This window comes from Procambarus clarkii, chromosome 43 (genome assembly GCF_040958095.1).
Source record: "Procambarus clarkii isolate CNS0578487 chromosome 43, FALCON_Pclarkii_2.0, whole genome shotgun sequence".
NCBI lineage: Eukaryota > Metazoa > Arthropoda > Malacostraca > Decapoda > Cambaridae > Procambarus > Procambarus clarkii.
The window spans coordinates 33,311,701-33,332,822 of record NC_091192.1 but is presented as its reverse complement, the minus strand read 5'-3'; the positions used below and the strand labels follow the sequence as shown (position 1 = coordinate 33,332,822).

The following is a 21,122-nucleotide window of genomic DNA, read 5'->3' as shown; positions in this document are numbered from 1 at the left end:
ACGTGTTCCCAGTTGTCATGAACAGGAATCCTTTACATAGGCTTATCAGTATTCCCTTAGGTTTACTGACCTTTCCCAGGATACAACCCACAACAGTTACAGTTACCTAACTCTCAGGTACACTATTTTACTGCCAGGTGGACAAAGGCATCAGGTGAAAATGAAACAAACCCAACTGTGTTTGTCCTGCCCAGGGGCTGAACATGGTCCCTCAAGTGTGGACCAAGAATGTAGACCAATGTGCTACAGGACTTGTGTAGCATGCTATATATACACTATATAAAATGTGTACACTTGACTATTGTACTTGGAGTGGTTTCTGCAAGTTTTTCTCTTCCCCATGACAGGATTTACATAAATCAGGAAGCTTAAAAGGACCATAATGGCATTATATGCACCCTGCTGATACAGTCTCTCCTACTGATGTTTCATTCACTCTATACTAAGGTATAATCCATTAGTTACGTTATGTAGAAAAGTATAAAATTAACTGCAGAAAGCAAGAGTCAGTACGTATAGGTAAAATAAAAATTTTCAGGGTCGTTAATATTTGTATAGTTATCACACATTGATGTTACACATTTGTAATTTTGTTTTTACAGTAATAACATTTTAAAAATATTATTAAGAATAGATTATTTTCTTTGTGTTCATAGATAAGTAAAAAATGAGGGAAATAATATGAGTACACGTGGGAAAAGTTTATGCCGTATGTATATACTGCAGATATGTATATTATGTCGTATCAGATAGTCAGATTTGTGTAAAATGCTGAATTTTGTTGAAACATATTTTTTCTTTTAAGATTTTAACTTGAGATGATAGATATGTTTAACGAGATGTAGCCAGACCATTAGGGTCAAAACAACTGGAACCACTTGGGTATGAAATCCAGCTGGTATTATGGAAACAGAGAGGTAGGTATGTTCAATGCTTGCTTGTGCCTACCTATTAGTGTCTATGGGGGAAGCGAGGGCTAGTTCTTCATGCCCTGCCTACTAGCCTTGTTGTACCGGTTGCATTACAGTTTTGATTGTCATGGTTGTCCAGCTTTATAAACTACACAGTCTTTGGGGGGCAAGATTTAGTGTGGCCAGATTACCAATCAAACAAGGATTTCTATAAAGAATTCATGGGATGCTGACTGGCCAATCAGATAAGTGACTACACAGTGTGTTTGAAGTGTTTGACCAGGTAAACACACGAAGAACTATACAATGATTGGGGTGATGAATGACTGGCCAGTCAAGGGGTTGTACACTTGGAATAGCATGTAGCTTACTGGTGAGAAAATTTGTGTCAAGAGCCTCATAGAATGTCAGGTCATGTGGTATTTTAAAGGGCCACACTGGGTTAGCCAGCCAAAATGTTATTACTGTGCTTGCTTGGGGTGTTCACCTACCAGCACACACAAGGGACTTTTCTTGATGAAACAGCTATTGTCAGACATGTAGTGGTAGTACTCGTAGGATAGGGAGCTGCAGTGACCCATAGGTGGCACCCTGGGGGCCTGCACGTAGTTGTAGCACACGCCATCATTGGCAGGTAAAGTGACGTTGAGGAGATCATAGCTGATTTTTCTATTGGTGCACCTCTCCTCATGTCTGTGGCAAGAAAAGGTATCAGTTGTTTCACATGGCAGTTTTTTTTAAACCAAGACTAGGGTTCGTAAGGGTTGTCAAATGACGTACCTAGTGAAACTGCAAACAAGAGCTGTTATCCTACCTCAACTCATCTGAAGCCTGCTCCTAGAGAGACTCATTTATTTTATGAGAACATACTTTGAAACTATCACATACCGAACTATCATGTAAGGAACCTGGTGAAATTGCAAGCAAGAGCTGTAATCCTACCTCAGCTCAATGGAAACCTACTCCTAGAGACCCATTTATTTCATGAGCCTATTATAAGCTCCAGGGGCATGTCGGTGGAATTATCTGTCGATGATTTCAAGGAACAACATCCCAGTAACCCAGTCTTTGACCAGACTGGTTGGTGTTCTGGTCAACCAGGCTGCTATGCGGCTGCTCGCAGCCTAACGTATGAGTCAGGGCCAGGTTGATCAGGTATCCTTTGAAGGTGTTTGTCACGTTCTCTCTTGAACATTGCGAGAGTTCGACCAGTTATGCTGGGTGAGAGGTCGGCCAGTAGGGGGAGAGTATTGAAAAGTCTTTGGCCTTTGAGGCTGATCAAGTTCTCTCTCAGCAGCCTATTGCTCCTCTGCTTTTCAATGGGGCTCTTTTGCACATCCTGCCATACCTTCTGGTCTCATGTGATGTTATTTCTATATGCAGATTTGGGACCAGTTTTCTCAGTATTTTCCAAGTGTAAATTACTATGTATCTCTCTTCCCTGCATTCTAGGAAATACAGATTTAACATTTTTATGGGACCCCAATAATTTAGTTGGTTTACTGAGTGGATTCTAAAAGTAAAAGATTTTTGCATGCTTCCAGGTTAGCAATTTCTCCAGGTTTGAATGTGCTGTTAATGTGCAACAAGATTCCATTCTAGAGAGCACCAGTGTCTTAAAAAGTACCATGATTGGTGTGGCACCTCTTGCTTGAAAAGGTCTTGTTTCAATGGCTGTTTCTTGTTTTTTGGATGTCTACATCTGACTTGGAGCTCAGGACACGACAGGCAGTGAGCTGCGTTCCCTCCTCCTCCCAAATGAAGTGACGCTAGTATCGTGAGAATTTGGTTGTTTGTTTACATAGTTTACATATTTTACATAGTTTACATATTTGCCATGCTTATATAACATCAGATGGAATGATTCTTCAAAAGACATGTATGTTATTTTGTTTTAAAAAGTGTTGAAAGTTGTCAGAATTTCATTGTGATTATTTTTGTTTTCACTGCTGCTCACACGATGGGTATGGGGTGCATAAGTGATCTAAAATATATAACAAATAAAAATAATAAAACTAACCTGTTTTTCCTATCTCCACTGTGTGGAGAAAATAGGAAATCATTGTAATGAAACAATGATAAAAGTCCTTAAAAGACAATCAATGATTCATCTATCTTCCACATTAGGCAACATCACATAGAATCAGTGCCATCGCACCCTAGCAAAACATCCACAGCAGCTACATATCACTTTGTATAACTAGATGTAGACTACTTTTGTGATTTGTTGTCTAAAAATATGCAGTAATTGGTCAGTCCGTCTTAATGGGGTATGGTCAAATTTTACACAAGATTTGACAAAGCATGTTTCCTGTTGGTTAAAACTTAATCATGACTAAAGAAAATTCTGCATATATACACTGAGAAGCTGAATACACCTATGCTTCTGTATTACATCACTCTCCTATCATCACATTTACTTCAATGCACTTTCCTAACTTCTCAACGATCATCAATGTGATATATTGACCCTGTCTCTCAATGCCTCTCCCCTAACAATTTTATTCTTTATCTACTCTCCTACATCACAAATGCATCTCATATTGTCCATTTCTATCTCTGAGACTCCTAGTCTTAAATGCTCATGCCATAAGTCTTACCTGACAGCCCAATAAGGAGAGCCCACAGGCATGGGAGATCCATCAACCCAGGTCCACCCTAAGGTGTCGTTGATGTAGCGTCCACCTATCCAGAAGTCTGCAGTCACCTCTGTTGAAATTCATTTATAAAAGACATTGCAAGAGGAAATGAAGATGAGGAAAGATGTTGTAATTCTGGGATGCAAAATAAAAATTTTTCTCAAGAATGCACTTGGAAGGAAGCTGTCTACTCTAAGTTCATGGAGGATAAACTATCCGTAAATTACCTAGATAAACTGCCAGCAGAGACTATTTGTTAAACTTTACCTCTAAACACAAATACCAAGCTAAAAATAAGGAGAGGTCAGGTGAGCAAGATAGTAGAAGAGCACAGCAAACCAGAACTAATTCTATGCATGTCCACCGACAGGAAGGCATGAAACCAAAGAGACAGGGTTCACAATACGCCTGTATTGAGCAGAATGCAAACCAATCTCTCGGCCCTCTTAAGGATAATGTCTAAGAGTTTAAAATATCTCTACACTAATGTCAGAATCCTAGTAAATAAATTTGACACACTGTGTATATATACTGAGGTTGAGAACGTCAACCTCAGTATATATAGTAAAGTTCAGTAAAACTAAGGTACTGTATAAGAAAAGGTAATAGAATGGGGAATGCTATCTTCCATAGTATTACCTACCATTCAGAAAGAACAACAATGAAAGCAAGAGGCATAGTGCTATATATAAAAGAGGATTTAACTGTAACCAACACCGAGGAATTATACAACATAGGATGTTTGCAAATGGCTCAGTATCTGTATAGTTAAATATAATTCCTCAAAATGGCAGCAAACTGATGGAGTATATATTACAGAGCAGACATAGCAACAACAGAGGAAGTTTCAGACTTGCAAGATGTGGTAAAGGCAGCAGCTGACCCACAAACTCTTATAATGGGATTCTAAGCGCAAAACAATAGACTAGGTGAATCTAACATCACAAACAACAGAAGAGGGCATACTTGATAAAATCTTGGTAGGGGAGAAGTTTGATTACAACTGAACAAATCCACAATGGCCGTGACGAGGATTCGAACCTGCGTCCGAAAGCATCCCAGACGCTGCCTTAATCGACTGAGCTACGACATGATCAAAAAGAGTTGAAACCGAAGTTCTATTGAACTTACTGGATCCTGCAACCTCTCCGAGGCACAAACCAGGGTTTTACACAACTCCCCCCATGCACTCGAGCTATGTCAATAGGCCGTTCTCCCTCTTCGCCCTTACTTCATTACACACAGAATCACAATTGCATGATGCATCAAATGCATCACGTAATTGTGATTTCTGTGTGTAATAAAGTTTGATTACATGTGACCACTATATCCTGAGATGGAATACAATTCTAGAAACCTTTATCCAGGAAGTGACCTTTTTTCACTACTTTTGAGAAAACTTAGAAAATGAGTGGAACTGCAAAATATCTCCTGGATAGGGGTAAGAGAAGATCAAGACATTGCAGCAGTGTGGGATAATTTCACTAAGATATAACTGAGCCTTGTACAAAATTACATTCCATGAAGGAAAGGGTTGCAGAAGAGAACCAGATGGCTGATCTGGTAGGGAAATAAATACGGAAAAAGACTCACTTTCACTTCAAGACAATCTAAATAGAGTTTTGAAATGGTCAAAAGATTTGCAGATGCAGTTTAATCCTGACAAATGTAAGGTTTTGATGATTATCATTACCTAGCCAGATCCCTAGCGACAGGGATCTGGGAGTTATGATTGGTAAGAATTTAAAACCAAAAAATCAATGCATAAATGTAATAAGGCAAATAGGACACTGGGATTTATTAATTGAAGCATTAGTAATGAGACACCTGATGTTCTTCAGCTCTATCTTGCTCTGGTTAGGCCCCATTTAGATTATGCCGTTCATACGGCATAATATGTTGGTCGTTGGGCGTCGGCTCCTCCCCGGGCGTGGTTCCTTGTCCCTTGAGTCCGTTGGTTCCGTCCTGTTGGTGGGTGCTCTTCTCTGTTCTTCCCCCCTTTTTCTTGGGACGGGACTTCTCTGAGATGTTCCCCTTTTCTTGGGGTACTGCATGACTTTTGGTCTCGGGTGCAACTGTGCCTTTGTGCCATCGTGACTTTGCATGCTTCTGTGTGTTCTTGAATGTTCGGGAAAATTTTTCGCTACTTCCCGTATTATTGGATCGTCTGTCGTCTTTCGGTGTAGCTTCCCTCCGGTCCTTTTTTAGGGCTTGTTGGTCCTCTTCCGTGCTTATTCAGGGTTTTCGGTCCTATCTCGTTCTATTGTTAATGTTTCTTCTCTCAGTGCTCTGTCTCGGTACTGCTTGTTTTCTTTGCATGCTCCTAGTTGGGATGCCTGATTGGGTTCGTTGTCTGCATTGACTAAGCTGGCTATGTATGTTGTTGCTTACTACTTTTTTGGCAACTGTTCCCATGAGCTGGGCTGTTTCTTCTCCTGAGAGCATCACTCAGGTCACAGTCTGTTTAGCTACTTTTCTTGTAAGGTAGTCCTTGTTGGCGCTTTCCTGCCGCGCAGGTTGTGCGGTTCGGACACAGTGTCCTGCGCATGCGCCGTGGGCGTTTTTGGTTATGGGTGATGTGCACCAGTGCTGGTGTTTTGCGTCCTTTTCTCTCGGGTGCTTCACCTCTCATTCTTCTCCGTTCTCCAATCCGTGCCTCGTGGCTACTGGGGTGTTCTGGATTGCGGCTATGGGGTAGACGCCGGGGTTTTCCATGTGTTATGGGTACAGGGCACCTCTTTCACCTCTACGCTGCTCAGCAATATGTCCAGGGTTGATGTGCGGGCACAGGGATTTTGGTGGTCGAACAAGGTCCTGGCTGCTTGTTATCTCGTAATCGTTCCGGGGCCTACTTGGGCCTGTGTTGCTTTGGATCGGATATTGCAGCCAGTTGTCTCGACTTTGAGTTGAGGAGTGTACGATGACCGCCTCCCGGGTAAGTCCCTCTACTTTCCTCTGTGGGTAGTTATCTCCGGGGAGCCGACGGGGCTCCCCCCAGAAAACCAGCGTTGAATGTAATGAAACACCATTTTGTGGGTGAGACCCAGAGGCTCCCCGGCATCCCTCCCTCCCTTCGGTCGGTGTTTTTTTCACATGTTTTGACATCCAGTCTCAGAACTGGGGTGTGGATAGCCAGCGTGGGGGGTCTGGGGCTCCCCTTTCCCCCTCCCTGGGAGGGAGAGTCGCGCAGACAGCGGCGCGACGACGTGTGACGTTATACTAGTTTGCTCGTTTCTGTTTGGGGAGTTCTATCCACTATTTTGGCTTTTGGTAGCAATTTTAACCAGAATAGGGGTTTGTTTCAGGATGCTTACTTTTCTGGGTGCCTGACCTGGTCGATGGCAGACATAGAATGCTTCCAACCACACGGGGTTTCTATAGGCCATTGCTCCCCTTGCCTCTCTGAGGGGGCCAGGTTCTGGCTCGTGGTCCCTGGTAGGCCCATAGAACTCCATACACATGACTGATGCCAAAGTCTGACATTAGCATATCAGCCTTCGGGTCTCACCCAGAAAATGTCGTTTCATTACATTCAACACTGTTTTTTTTTTTTTTAAAGTTCAGTCTACAGCTCAATTTAGCTAGACAAAACTTAAAAATAATTATCTAACTCTTCTGTCTTGATCTGATAGTTATTTATAATGAAACTTTAAACTGTTACTGGAAAATATTCAGGGTAATTAAACCCAATTTATTATTCCAGTGTAACAGATAGGAATATTTAATAGATAGTGACATATCAAACAGCTCCATATCAATTTTTGTTATACAAATTTTAATTTTGGAATTATGCTGTTTTTCTGAATAGTGTAATCTATCATAATAAAACTGTACATTTATGGATATATATACTGTATATTTACTCAGTCTAGTGTGAAATGTGCATTTGCTCAAGCCAGCTTCAACTGTGCACTTGCAAAGTCAAGCTTAATTTGTGTGCTTGCATGGTTCACTTTGAACTGTGTGAACTATTCAAAACAAAACTTTCATGTAATGACTTTTGATGACATAGATAATGCTTGTTGATGTCATGATAGGTGATACCATTACTGTTAACAGTACCCACAAGAGAAACAAGGCTACTGACGGTGAGTGGTGAAGTGCTGCAGTAGAGTAGCGAACATGTTAAACTCCTTGGTGATGGTGAACAGGTCTCCCCCTATAGTCTGGCAGAAGGTCCGGGCCTCCATCCAACTCATCTGAGGAAAGAATGCCAACCATAGTAAAGCTAGTTCTATCTCACTCTTATATCTCTCATGATACGGTAGTCCTTGAAAATTGTATTCAATCACGAAAGCACTCAGAATATTTTTGTTTTCTCTCCTATGTGTGGATACTTATGAAGATATGTATGGGTGTGTAACTACACCTAAGTGTAGTTACTGGATGAGAGGTAGGCTTGGGGTGTCCCGTCTTCCCAGTACAGCACACTTTGTTGTATAAAGCTTTGAAACTACCGGCAGTTTTGGCCTCCACCACCCTGTCACTTTGCTTGTTCTAACCGTCTACCACTCTATTTGCAAGTGTATGTATACTCACCTATTTGTGCTTGCGGGGGTTGAGCTCTGGCTCTTTGGTCCCGCCTCTCAACCGTCAATCAACAGGTGTACAGATTCCTGAGCCTATTGGGCTCTATCATATCTACGCTTGAAACTGTGTATGGAGTCAGCCTCCACCACATCACCTAATGCATTCCATTTGTCAACCACTCTGACACTAAAAAAATTCTTTCTAATATCCCTGTGGCTCATTTGGGCACTCAATTTCCACCTGTGTCCCCTTGTGCGTGTTCCCCTTGTGTTAAATAGCCTGTCTTTATCTACCCTGTCAATTCCTCTGAGAATCATGTACGTGGTGATTATGTCCCCCCCAGCTTTTGTGTCTTCCAGCGACGTGATGTTTAATTCCCGTAGTCTCTCCTCGTAGCTCATACCTCTCAGCTCGGGTACTAGTCTGGTGCCAAACCTTTGAACTTTTTCCAGTTTAGTCTTATGCTTGACTAGATATGGACTCCATGCTGGGGCTGCATACTCCAGGATTGGTCTGACATAGGTGATATACAAAGTTCTGAATGATTCCTTACACAAGTTTCTAAATGCCGTTCTTATATTGGCCAACCTGGTATATGCTGCTGATGTTATCCTCTTGATATGGGCTTCAGGGGACAGGTCTGGCGTGATATCAGCCCCCAAGTTTTTCTCTCTCTCTCTCTGACTCTTGAAGAATTTCATCTCCCAAATGATACCTTGTAACTGGCCTCTTGATCCCTACACCTATCTTTTTTTTTTTTTTTTTTTTTTTTTTTTTTTTTTTTTTAGATATATACAAGAGTTGTTACATTCTTGTACAGCCACTAGTACGCGTAGCGTTTCGGGCAAGTCCTTAATCCTATCATTATCTATCATAGACAATCCTATCTTCATTACATTACATTTGCTTGGGTTAAACTCTAACAACCATTTGTTCGACCATTCCTTCAGTTTGTCTAGGTCTTCTTGAAGCCTCAAGCAGGCCTCCTCTGTCTTAATCCTTCTCATAATTTTGGCATCGTCAGCAAACATTAAGAGGAATGAGTATACCCTCTGGGAGATCATTTGCATATATCAGAAACAGGATAGGACCACTTACAGAGCCCTGTGGAACTCCACTGGTGACTTCACACCAATCTGAGGTCTCACCCCTCACTGTAATTCTCTGCTTCCTGTTGATCCACTGGAGCACTTTACCAGTTACTCCTGCCTGTCTCTCCAGCTTATGTACCAGCCTTTTATGGGGGACTGTGTCAAAGGCTTTCCGACAGTCCAAAAAAATGCAGTCCGCCCATCCTTCTCTTTCTTGCTTAATCTTTGTCACCTGGTCGTAGAATTCTATTAAGCCAGTAAGGCAAGATTTACCCTCCCTGAACCCATGTTGGCAATTTGTCACAAAGTCCCCTCTCTCCAGATGTGTTACTAGATTTTTTCTCACGATCTTCTCCATCACCTAGCATGGTATACAAGTTAAGGACACTGGCCTGTAGTTCAGTGCCTCTTGTCTGTCACCCATTTTGTATATTGCGACCACATTAGCCGTCTTCCATATTACTGGTAGGTCTCCTGTAACCTACTATATACTATGGAGAGTGGCAAGCAGAGTGCCTCTGCACACTTTCAATACCCATGGTGAGCTCTCATCTGGAACAACAGCCTTTCTCACATCCAGATCCAACAGGTGTCTCTTGACCTCATCTCTCGTAATTTTGTACCTTTCCAAGGCCGCCTGGTTTACTGCTCCCTCTCCTAGCACAGTGACCTCACCTTGTTCCATTGTGAAGATCTTCTGGAACCTCTTGTTGAGTTCTTCACACTCTTTGTCATTCTCTGTATACCTGTCCTCGCCTGTTCTAAGTTTCATTACCTGTTCTTTCACTGTTGTTTTCCTCCTGACCCAATGTCTTTGTGTGTGTGTGTGTGTGTTTTGTGTGTGTGTAATTACCTAAGTGTAGTTACAGGATGAGAGCTACACTTGTGGTGTCCCGTCTTCCCAGCACTCTTTGTCATATAACGCTTTGAAACTACTGACGGTCTTGGCTTACATCACCTTCTCACCTAACTTGTTCCAATCACTGTTTGCGAAAGTGAATTTTCTTATATTTCTTCGGCATCTGTGTTTAGTTAGTTTAAATCTATGACCTCTGGTTTTTGAAGTTCCAGGTCTCAGGAAATCTACCCTATCAATTTTATCAATTCTTGTTACTATTTTGTACATAGTGATCATATCACCTCTTTTTCGTCTGTCTTCTGTTTTGGCATATTTAAGGCCTCTAACCTCTCCTTGTAGCTCTTGCCTTTCAGTTCTGGGAGCCACTTAGTAGCATGTCTTTGCACCTTTTCCAGTTTGTTGATGTGCTTCTTAAGATATGGGCACCACACAACCGCTGCATATTCTTGGTTTCGCCTTTTCGTAATGTGTGTGTGTGTGTTTGTTTTAATAATATGAACACAGAAAATAAGTAAACATGAGTTGAGAAAAGTTTGAATATGATGAGTTGAGTTGTAAAGTGTTTTCATTCATAAACAATATGGCTACTAAGTTTTGACGTAGCTGAAAGGTAATATGGACACACTTACATTACCAATGAAGAAGATGGAGAGGCAGTGTTCCCCGACCTTTGTGTATAGCATTGGACAGTCTGGATGGTGAATGGTACTATTGAGCTTCAGCAAGAATTGCTCAGACCAGTTCTCATTCCTCACGTGGATAGATGGCTGTATCGTAGTTGGCTCTGCAACATAAACTTACCTATAAACCCCTACACTGCTCCAAGTGCCATATCCAATTTTTCCCCTTTAATTTGTTAGCTATTTTTAAGCATGGTAACCTCAATGTACAGTACTTTCAAATAGCTGCACCATTTAACAATAATAATAATAATAATAATAATAATAATAATATTAATAAAAGAACAGTTGAGAATAAATAGGCAAGAAAAGTACTTAAAGCCACTAATATGCAGAGTGTTTTGTGCATAACACAGAAATAATTAGAATAATATACAAGCTTAATGGCATAATAAAACTAAATGACATAAGATAGCGGTTTTGAATTGTTGAAATGTAGGAATTGATTAAAAAAAAGTTTTGCGTGATGTAGTTGTAAACCGCAATTTCTGGGGGAAAAATCATAGCTTCCTGTACCTATATGCTGAGATGGTTACCATCTACTGGGTCACATTAGCCATAGAGTTCTACAGGCCTATCGGACTGGAGCAAATGCAGATGTACCTAATGTAGTAATAAAAAAAAAATGGAGCCATAATCTGGTCCCTCACAGAGGTGTAGGTAGGGAGCGGTGACATTTATTTCCATCAACTCACCGGGAAAGGCAACCAGAAAGTCAGCGGGTCAGAACAAACTACTGCTGGATTCAAGAGAGACTGAAGTCTCAAAACCAGCAAAAATAACTGCTCTAACTATGCAAACAAATGATCGAATTCTCTTGGAACTAGTGTGAGCTCATCCTCCCCACCTCCAGCACTATTTTTTTGGGCAGGGGGGGCAAGGTAACCCACTGCTGGCCTGCATCCCCAAGCTCGGTTCTAGTGCTGATGAAGCAGTTACCAGGGCGCTTCCCTCCTGTGCTGGTTTGTGTGTCCTGTTCATTCAGGGTGCACCTCCTCTTCCTACCCCCATCGCACGTGGTTCGCCCTTCTTTGATCCTTCTCCCACCCTGCTTCCAACCTGAAGTGTCAGTGTTTTGGGGTTGTGGCAGGGTTTATTATCTTATGAAGTGGCTCGGTCAGCTCTGGGGGTTGCCCCTTCTGAATTGGGCATGGAGGCAGTTGGGCCGGCAGGTCCCGGACTGCAGGTCTCAGGGTCTTCTTTTCAGTCAACTCCATATTCCTTTGAAGCTTCTTCCTTTGACTCCACTCTTCTATCCTGAACAGTGGGCACAGATGCTGGCATTGCCCTGGATCCCTCAACTTCAGCTTCCAGGGCATGAGGGAAATCAGATATGGGCCCCTGGATCCCGTTCAACTCTATATGGGTCTTCATTTTCCATGAGAAGGGTCTTCTTTTGCAGGGGGAAGTTGTTTCCCTATTCCCCCTCCCTGTATGAATATAATTTTGGGTGCAGTTTTCCCCAGGGTTCATTTCCACATGCCTATGGGATCCTCCTTTCCAAATGTTTCCTACCTCTTGGGTCCATCCTGTAGCAGCTCGTGAGGCACTGTTTATGTACTTCCTTCAAAACCTGGATTACATCTCGTTGGTGGACCCTGCCCCTTTTGAGCTTGGGTCGTCTTCTCCTTACAAAATGTGTTACAACATTCTGGAGTCTTCCTAGCTGGCAGGCAGTCCCTTATTCTTGCTTGATGCAGCTCTTGTCAGACATGCATACTTGAGTGGTGTGAGATGTCGACCATGCTACAGGTATAGCATAGTCTTTTGAGCCTCAATGGCTGCCTCTTTGCTCCCAATCTTTCTTGAGACGTAGGTCTCGTGCAACTCCATGCCCAGGTTATTTTTGGCGGCACTTGTGTAGGATGACCTTCATGCCTCTTCACATTTGGGTTCCATTGTTCATATCCTGGCTCTCCTAGAAATACGTTCTGGCTCCAGGAGGACATTTAGATTCTTGGCAGGAAAAAAGGGGGGCCACCTGCGAAGGTCTTGGCGTGTGCTGTGGCGGCATTGGCTGCCCTTACCAAGCTGAATGTTCCAATGCTTTGGAATGTGGTGGATGTCTTTCAGCTGGACAAGTCATGGTGGGGCCCAATACACACGTTTTACTTGATACATTTCATTGTGATAAACAGTGCACCTGCTAGTTCCAGTTTGCACTGTTGTACTTTCTTCAAATTCATCCAAGAGTTCTCGTCCCTTTTAATTAAGGGATCTATTTGATAACTCAAGATTCAGTTCAGCATTGCCTTTATTTACTGCAACCTTAACAAGGCTGTCAACTTTATCATGTTCCTACAGGCCAATGTGAGAAGTAATTCACAACTTTTTATTTTTACCCCCATTGTTAAGTATGCTTATATATGCATATCTGGCTTCTGAAACTAGCACGTTATTGTTTGATTGCAAACTATTTATTGCTAGTAGTGAGGAAAGTGAGTCAGAGATAATTAAGCTGTCTATTTCAGTGTTGTCAATAATTTCGAGTGCTACCAGTATTGCTACCAACTCAACTTGCATTGTGGATGCCCAGTTACTCTTATATCCCTTTGAAATGTGCTGCCATCAGGTTGATGAGCAATAACAGCACTTCCTGCCCTTCCTGTAGCTGTATTGAGTGATCCATCAGTGTATATGGTCTGTGCAATGTTGTTTTTAGTTTGTATATTGTAAATGTGTTCTATGGTAATTAATTTGGCAGCAAGCTGAGCATGAGGGTTGTTTGTGATTAGTTTCTTGGTGGGGTATGCAGGGGTCAGGATGTCAAAAGGTACTATCTGCCAGGGTGGAAGGAAGTGCTATACTCTGAGATACATAATATCAGATATTATGTACCTTGCCCTGCCCTATTGACACTATTACTCTCTCATCTATCCTTATCTCAACTATGGTATTTGTGCTTGGGGTTCTACTACCCAAAATCATTTACATCCTCTAATTACTCAACACAAAGCTGCTATTAGGACAATATCTAACTCTGGCCCCAGACACCACTCGGTACCCTTATTCAAATCTCTGAATATGTTAGATATTAAGTCACTGCACATCCTTTACATATATTTACTGCACATTCTTTATATATATAAAATGCTGAACTGTAATGTCAATCCTGACCTTAAAAGCTCCTAGAAGGTTGTAACAGATCCCATGAGCACCACACCAGAAACAAATACCTATTTGATATTCCAAGAGTATGATTTAATCAAACTAGAAATGCTTTACAAATCAAGGGACCCAGAATGTGGAATGACCTTCCCAATTATGTTAAAGACTGTACCTCTCCCAACCAGTTTAAGATAAAAACTAAGTACTACCTAATTAACTCCATGTAACCTACCTCACCCCCAAAATGTCAACCCATGTCTACTACTTTAAACAATGCTGTTTGTTTACCAAATTGTATTTTTGTTTTTGTTTTTCTGCCATGTTCCCCCCCCCCTTTTTCTCATATTTTTTCTTATTTTTCTTATTTTTTCTCAACACAATTTATACTTTAATCTCAATTAGTATTAAATTTCAGTCTTAGTGTTTTTCCTGCCCGAAACGCTTTGCGTAATAGTGGCTTTAGGCATTGTATGTACTAGCTCTATCTATAAATCCATCAACTTTTTGTATCTTACCTTGTATGTATGTACTTTACCTGAATAAATATTTGTATTTGTATACAATAATCTATTAAGCACTACTCTCTCAAAGGTTTTGTACAAGCAACTGGTCAGTGAGATGGGACTAAAAGCATCAGGTTGGTTAGGTTTTGGTACAGGTACCGTGAGACTGCTGGTCCATGATACTAGCAGCTGCCCAGTGACATAAGTTGCGTTAAACAATTCTAATAATGGATTCGGGGTACAAGATGTAGTAGTCTGAGAATATCATAGGTAATACCGTCCTCACCAGGAGCAGTGCTACTGCCCCCTGGAGAGGGTTGCATCCAATTCATAATCTGTATATGGAATATCACAGTCATCATGTTGCTTGCTCAACATGAAATTAATGAGAGCATTTCTGTCTGTGGACTTCGCCTGCAATTTCTCCCTAGTGCTAGCTGGTAACATTCCAAAGCTGGAGATCTGAGCCCATTTTGTAATTAACTGATTGGCTTTCTGTAGCTGGTTTTGGTGTGAAACTTGTTTATTATTTTTACCAATAATTTTGTTTATGCCTTTCCAGGCTTTGCCCAGGGGAGTATGCAGGTTAAGTCCACTAACAAAACCCTCCCATTCATTTTGTCTCAGTTCAGTCATTCTCTCCCTCGCCGCTGCAAGCGCGGCCTGAAACAGTTTTAACATTTGAGGAGTTATAAGGCTCTTATATGCTTTACCAGTTTGTCTAACAATTGATTTAAGTTCTTTCAATTTAGCATCTTCATAGTACTGGTTGTCTGACCTGCTTGCCTGTACGTCTTTTTGTTTGGTGTGACTCACTATTTTTGATGGCCTCATAGGTTTTATTCACGAGGTCATCATAAAATTGTTGTACATTCTCAGGCTCATAATCGTTATACCAATGTTCAGTGCTATCTATAAAGATTTTTTCTTGCTCTTTCCTTACTGTTAGCCTGCGTCTACTCAGTATACTGCCAGGTAAGTCAACATTAGCCACGTGTATGTTAGCTGTTATGGCTAAATTAACGGTTAGATATTAAGTCATCCATAATATCAGTCTCATGAGTTTAACCTCTGGAAGGTTATTAAGGCCTATTAACCTCTGGAGGGGTATTAAGACCTATCAACCTCTGGAGGATTATTAAGTTCTTTCAACCGCTGGAGTGGTATTAAGGCCTTTCAACCTCTGAAGGATTATTAAGGCCTATTAACCTCTGGAGGAGTATTAAGGCCTATCAATCTCTGGAGGGTTATTAAGGCCTATCAATCTCTTGAGGATTATTAAAGCATATCAACCTATGCCCAACCACTTGGGCTGGACGGTAGAGTGACGTCTCGCTTTCTGCAGGTTGGCGTTCAATCTCCGATCATCCAAGTGGTTGGGCACCATTCCTTTTCCCCAACCTATCCCAAATCCTTATCCTGACTCCTTCTAAGTGCTATATAGTCTTAATGGGTTGGCACTTTTCCCTGGTAATTCCCTCCTATCAACCTCTGGAAGATTATTAAGATCTATCAACATCTGGAGGGTTATTAAGACCGTCATAAGAGCTTGTTGACTAACTAGAAAGTATATTTCAGCCCTGAACATAATACAGAACTGAAATATGCTCTCAGTGTATATTCACTGAAAAGCAGGTTACAACTCTGGGCTCACTATCCCTTGCTGGTGGATTAGGTAAGGGAGGGTTAGGGTGACCCACATATAGGAGCAAGGGTTGGGGGGGAGTGACCCCACCTGTGGGAGCAGGGTTAGGGGGTGACCTACCTGTGGGAGCAGGGTTAAGGGGTGACCTACCTGTGGGAGCAGGGGGGGTGGGCATCTGGATGGCGTTCAGGGACTGAATCTTGCCATCCTTCAGCATCTGTGGGGCGAGCGACAAGCATCAATCATTGGTGCTAAACTGGTCAGTGGTGCATTAACCTCGATTGTTTGTATCCAAACAAGCACACAATATGTGGAAGTCATTATGATGTTCTTGGAATAAACGTTCACTTGTTCCCTGAACAAATATTGATTAGGAAACAGTGTGGTTGATATGGAACAAATTGCCGGGGTAACGTAATATACATTGGATTGCTGTTTTTTTCAGACTTGCGTTAGACAGACAGTATATGGATTAGTTTGTGGGGTTTTAAATAAGAGCTGTCTCGTATAGGCCAGTAGGTCTTCTGCAGCTATCGTATTGTTTTTTTTTAAGTATAATTTATAAGCAAAATTATTATTTCTGGAGGGAGCCCATTGTGGCTCCCGGAAGCTATCTTCCTGAGATTGTGCTACACTGAAAGATCACATTAGCCGCGGCTAGTTCTGTTGACCTACTGGGCCAACAGAACTAGCGGCGATATGCACCAGTTTCGTGCCGAATATCTACCATATACGACACGGGACTGCCGTATTTGGGACTGTCAGGGGGAACTGCACCTCTAAGACCTATTAGAGGTGCCAGGGACTGCACGGGACTGCACTTCTGCACACACAAGTGCAGAGAACAGGTGACAATTCGTCACCTCACCAGACGAAGCCTTCAGAAAGTCAAGTCAGCTTTACAGCAACCTGTCCTCAGGCCAGGCTCGTTAAAGTGGCGGCTGCCTTGCAGTCCCAGATGCATTTATCAATTTTAATGTGCTGTGTTTTAAATAAGTTTGTTCTCAAATATAAATTAATATTATGTATTAAAGTTCAATGTATAGTTAGGAGTCGTTTAGGTTTTGTTGGTGATTATTTGTAAGTGAAATACATGGATGAAGTATTTGTTAAGTTGTGATTTGAACAGAGGTCGTCAGGGAAGCACTGTTCGATAAATGTTCAAACGTTATCAGTTGTGAGTTGCGTGTAAACCTTTTTCACTCATAAACATGGGATTTGGCTGCTGGATTAATGAGTATCTGGCCTTTGTTGATGAGGATGGGCTACTATGCGGAAAACTGGAGGGTTCACAGAAAACAAAGTTTAAAAAAAAAACAAATGAGTCACATGGAACAAGGGATTCGTTGAAATGAGCTCCAAACTCGTTAGTACCAATTACCACCACCAGGCAGTCCAGCCCGGCTCCCAGCTGCATGGCTCCCCACATCAGGGGCTAGATTCAGGAAGTAGTTACGCAAACACTTACGAATCTGTACAGCTTTCCTCAATCTTTGGCGGCTTTGTTTACAATTATTAAACAATTAATGAGCTCCGAAGCACCAGGAGGCTGCTTATAACAATAACAACAGTTGACTGGGAAGTTTTCATGCTTCTAAACTGTTTAATAAATGTAACCAAATTCGTCAAATATTGAGGAAAGATGTACAGGTTCGTAAGTACTTGCGTAACTGCTTCGTGAATCTGGCCCCAGTTCTGTATCTGATGTTGATGTCACAGCAGCAACTTGTAGTGCTTCCAGTCACGCCAGCTGGTGGGCGAGCCCCGAAGGTTGAGGTTAAGTGCCGGCCTTCCTTGGACTTAATTGCTTGTCCTGAGGAGGCCATTTGCTTTACTGTAATGTCTCCAATTTTAATGTTGCTTCACATGTATGTTTTAATTCCTGCTTGTTGTGTGGGGGTTGGCTGTTTGTGCGTTTTAGGCTTTATGTACTCAGTTTTTTTCCGTGTGCCCACTAATGCTACTCTTGCACAGCCAGAGACGAGAGTCGACGCTACCCCTCACAGTGAGGGGTCGTACCTGGTAGATACGAGGGTCGAGGGTACCCCTCACAGGAGGGGGGGAGTGGTACCTGACAGATGAGGGTCAACGGTACCCTCACAGGAAAGGGTCGTACCTGACAGAGACGAGGGTCGACGGTACCCTCACAGGGCGGGTCAGTGAGGGTACAGTAGGTGCTGATGGTGACACAGTCTGAGCGGCCGCTTCTGGTACACTTGGCGTGGTTCCTCTCGCAGTCACTGTTCCTCCATACCTGTCAGACATTAATATATATATAACTTAAGTGGATCTCTCTCTCTCTCTCTCTCTCTCTCTCTCTCTCTCTCTCTCTCTCTCTCTCTCTCTCTCTCTCTCTCTCTCTCTCTCTCTCTCTCCTCTCTCTCTCTCTCTCTCTCTCTCTCTCTCTCTCTCTCTCTCTCTCTCTCTCTCTCTCTCTCTCTCTCTCTCCTCTCTCTCTCTCTCTCTCTCTCTCTCTCTCTCTCTCTCTCTCTCTCTCTCTCTCTCTCTCTCTCTCTCTCTCTCTCTCTCTCTCTCTCTCTCTCTCTCAAGCCAAGCAGGACAGAACTAAGGCTCCCTAACTCAAGCAGGACAGAACTAAGGCTCCCTAACCCAAGCAGGATAGAACAGAGAAGGAAAGTCTTACCGCACAGAGGGAGCTCTCTTCATCAGTGCTGTCGCCACAGTCGTTGTCACCATCACAAATGTACCGGATCCGGGTACATCTGTCACTCGTTCCACAGTGGATTTGGTCAATCTCAGGGCACGTGGATTTGGCTGGGAGAGACACCAGGACTTGTAGACTGATTAGTGTGATGGTGTGTGGGTGGTGTGGTAGTGTGGGTGGTGTGGGGGTGTGGTGGTGTGGGGGGTGTGGTGGTGTGGGGGGTGTGGTGGTGTAGGGGTGTGGTGGTGTAGGGGTGTGGTGGTGTAGGGGTGTGGTGGTGTAGGGGTGTGGTGGTGTAGGGGTGTGGTGGTGTAGGGGTGTGGTGGTGTAGGGGTGTGGTGGTGTAGGGGTGTGGTGGTGTAGGGGTATGGTGGTGTAGGGGTATGGTGGTGTGTGGTGGTGTAGGGGTGTGTGGAGGGTGAAGTCGTAGTGTGTGCTAGTGCGTGTGGGGGTGTGTGGAGAGTGGAGTGGTGGGTATGGTGGTGGTAGTGTAGGTTCAGTGTAGCCCTAAATGGATTCATCTCTTCTCACGAGGCAATTCATTATACATTAATACACGCCACGCTCTTAATAATTAAACAACATAATGTCGTAGTTTACATGAATTTCTCTGAATTCACCACGACTTACAAATAAACCACTGAAATATGTAATTTATAAACCCGTTTCGTTTCTATGTATACCTTCCAGATGTTTAATACACCCAGGAGGGGTGATAGACTCGGGATACCATAACATCTGTAGATTTATTGACACATTAAACAAACTTAGGTGTCCCTGTAAGGTGGCATTGAGATGTGGCTCTGAGAGGTGACCCCTTAGGGATAGTCCTGAGAAGTGTCCCCGAGATATAATACCCTCTTGAGAGATGACCCTTAGGGTCGGCCCCGATAAATTGCCCTGGGAAGAAGCCCCGAAAGTTGTAATGCATTACAATGATTGATAACCACTCTTCAGGAATTTGTGAATCTGTGTCAATCCCAACTAGTCCGGCAAACATCACCAACAGCTATGCAGATGACATCCTTGTACATACTAAAACCCACCACGAAATGCAATCTTAAATTGAATACATACAGCCTGTGAGAGCCTTGGTTTTGTGATCAACGCTGCTAAAACTAAGTTTAACAGACAATTGATAATCACAAAAGTGGACCACGGAAACTTAAGATAGACAACATACCAATAGACTATGTCTCTTCTTTTAAATACCTTGGTGTGTCTGTCCCTTGTACCTCAACTGCAGTCAATAAGTTACATCAACAATGTAGAGACAGACTCAAGGCTATCAGAACGGAGTAGGGTACAGCCCTAAGTACGGTGTTAATATTAGAATAGCAAAAATGATGTACTTAGCATATATGTCACTGATAAACTATCATGCACCTGCATTAGTTCTGCAAAATGTCAAATGTATTGATAGACTGGAAAAAATGCAAAATGAAGCACTCAGAATTATATTTGGCTGTCCTATTACTACCAAAGTTCTCAACATGCGGAAAGAATTATATATACTTAGCATCCAAGATAGAATATTTGAAATCAATCTTATGATGGGACTGAAGCTTCTGCGTGATAACAAAAGCAACATTGTGTCAGTTGAACTGTTAGAACACATACGTAAAGGAACCAGCGAACCAGCGATAAATGGATTCAAAGAACAACCACTCATATTAAAATGATGGGACTGCACGATGAATATACAGATGAAAGAGTATAGCACTTCCTTCCACCCTGGCAGATAGTACCTTTTGACATCCTGACCCCTGCATACCCCACCAAGAAACTAATCACAAACAGCCCTCATGCTCAGCTTGCTGTTAAATTAAGCACCATAGAACACATTTACAATATACAAACTAAAAACAACATCGCACAGACCATATACACTGACGGACGGATCACTCAATACAGCTAAAGGGAGGGCAGGAAGTGCTGTTATTGCTCATCAGCCCGATGGCAGCACAATTCAAAGGAATATAAGAATTAGTAACTGGGGATCCACAATGCAAGCCGAGTTGGTAGCACTCGAAATTATTGACAACATTGAAGTAGACAGCTTAATTATTTCCAACTCCCTTTCCTCACTACTAGCAATGAATAGTTTACAATCAAGTATTAACGTGCTTGTCTTGGAAGCTAGACGTAGATATATAAGAATACTTAGCAAGAGGGTAAATATAAAAATGTTGTGGATTCCTTCTCACATTGGCCTGCAAGAACATGATAAAGTTGACGCCCTTGCTAAGGTTGCAGTAAATAAAGACAGTATTGAACGGAATCTTGAGTTATCAAATAGGTCCCTTAAAAGTGTCATTAGACGAGAACTCCTGGATGAATTTGAAGAAAGTAGAACAGTGCAAACTGGAACAAACAGGTCCATTGTTTATCACAATGAAATGTGTGAAGTAAAACATGTGTATGGGGCAAGTAACAAAGTCAGCAGACTAACAGACGTTGTCACAGCTCGTATAAGACTTGGCTATAAGTA

At 42.3% G+C, this 21,122-nt stretch overlaps 1 protein-coding gene across 4 annotated transcripts in view; it reads right to left on the bottom strand.

Annotated features, from left to right (window-relative positions):
- Positions 1-539: 539 nt before the first annotated feature.
- The window catches only part of LOC123755941 (uncharacterized), a 38,328-nt gene continuing 17,745 nt past the window's right edge, over positions 540-21,122 (bottom strand). For all 4 annotated transcript variants that reach the window (XM_045738910.2, XM_045738913.2, XM_045738909.2 and 1 more), the window contains 7 exons: positions 18,611-18,741; positions 18,083-18,220; positions 16,117-16,183; positions 10,660-10,814; positions 7,638-7,749; positions 3,512-3,620; positions 540-1,604 (listed from right to left, as the gene is read on the bottom strand). In XM_045738910.2, coding sequence (XP_045594866.1) covers positions 1,373-1,604; positions 3,512-3,620; positions 7,638-7,749; positions 10,660-10,814; positions 16,117-16,183; positions 18,083-18,220; positions 18,611-18,741 — 944 coding nt within the window. In that variant the 3' untranslated portion in view covers positions 540-1,372. The remainder of the gene's footprint in view (positions 1,605-3,511; positions 3,621-7,637; positions 7,750-10,659; positions 10,815-16,116; positions 16,184-18,082; positions 18,221-18,610; positions 18,742-21,122) is intronic.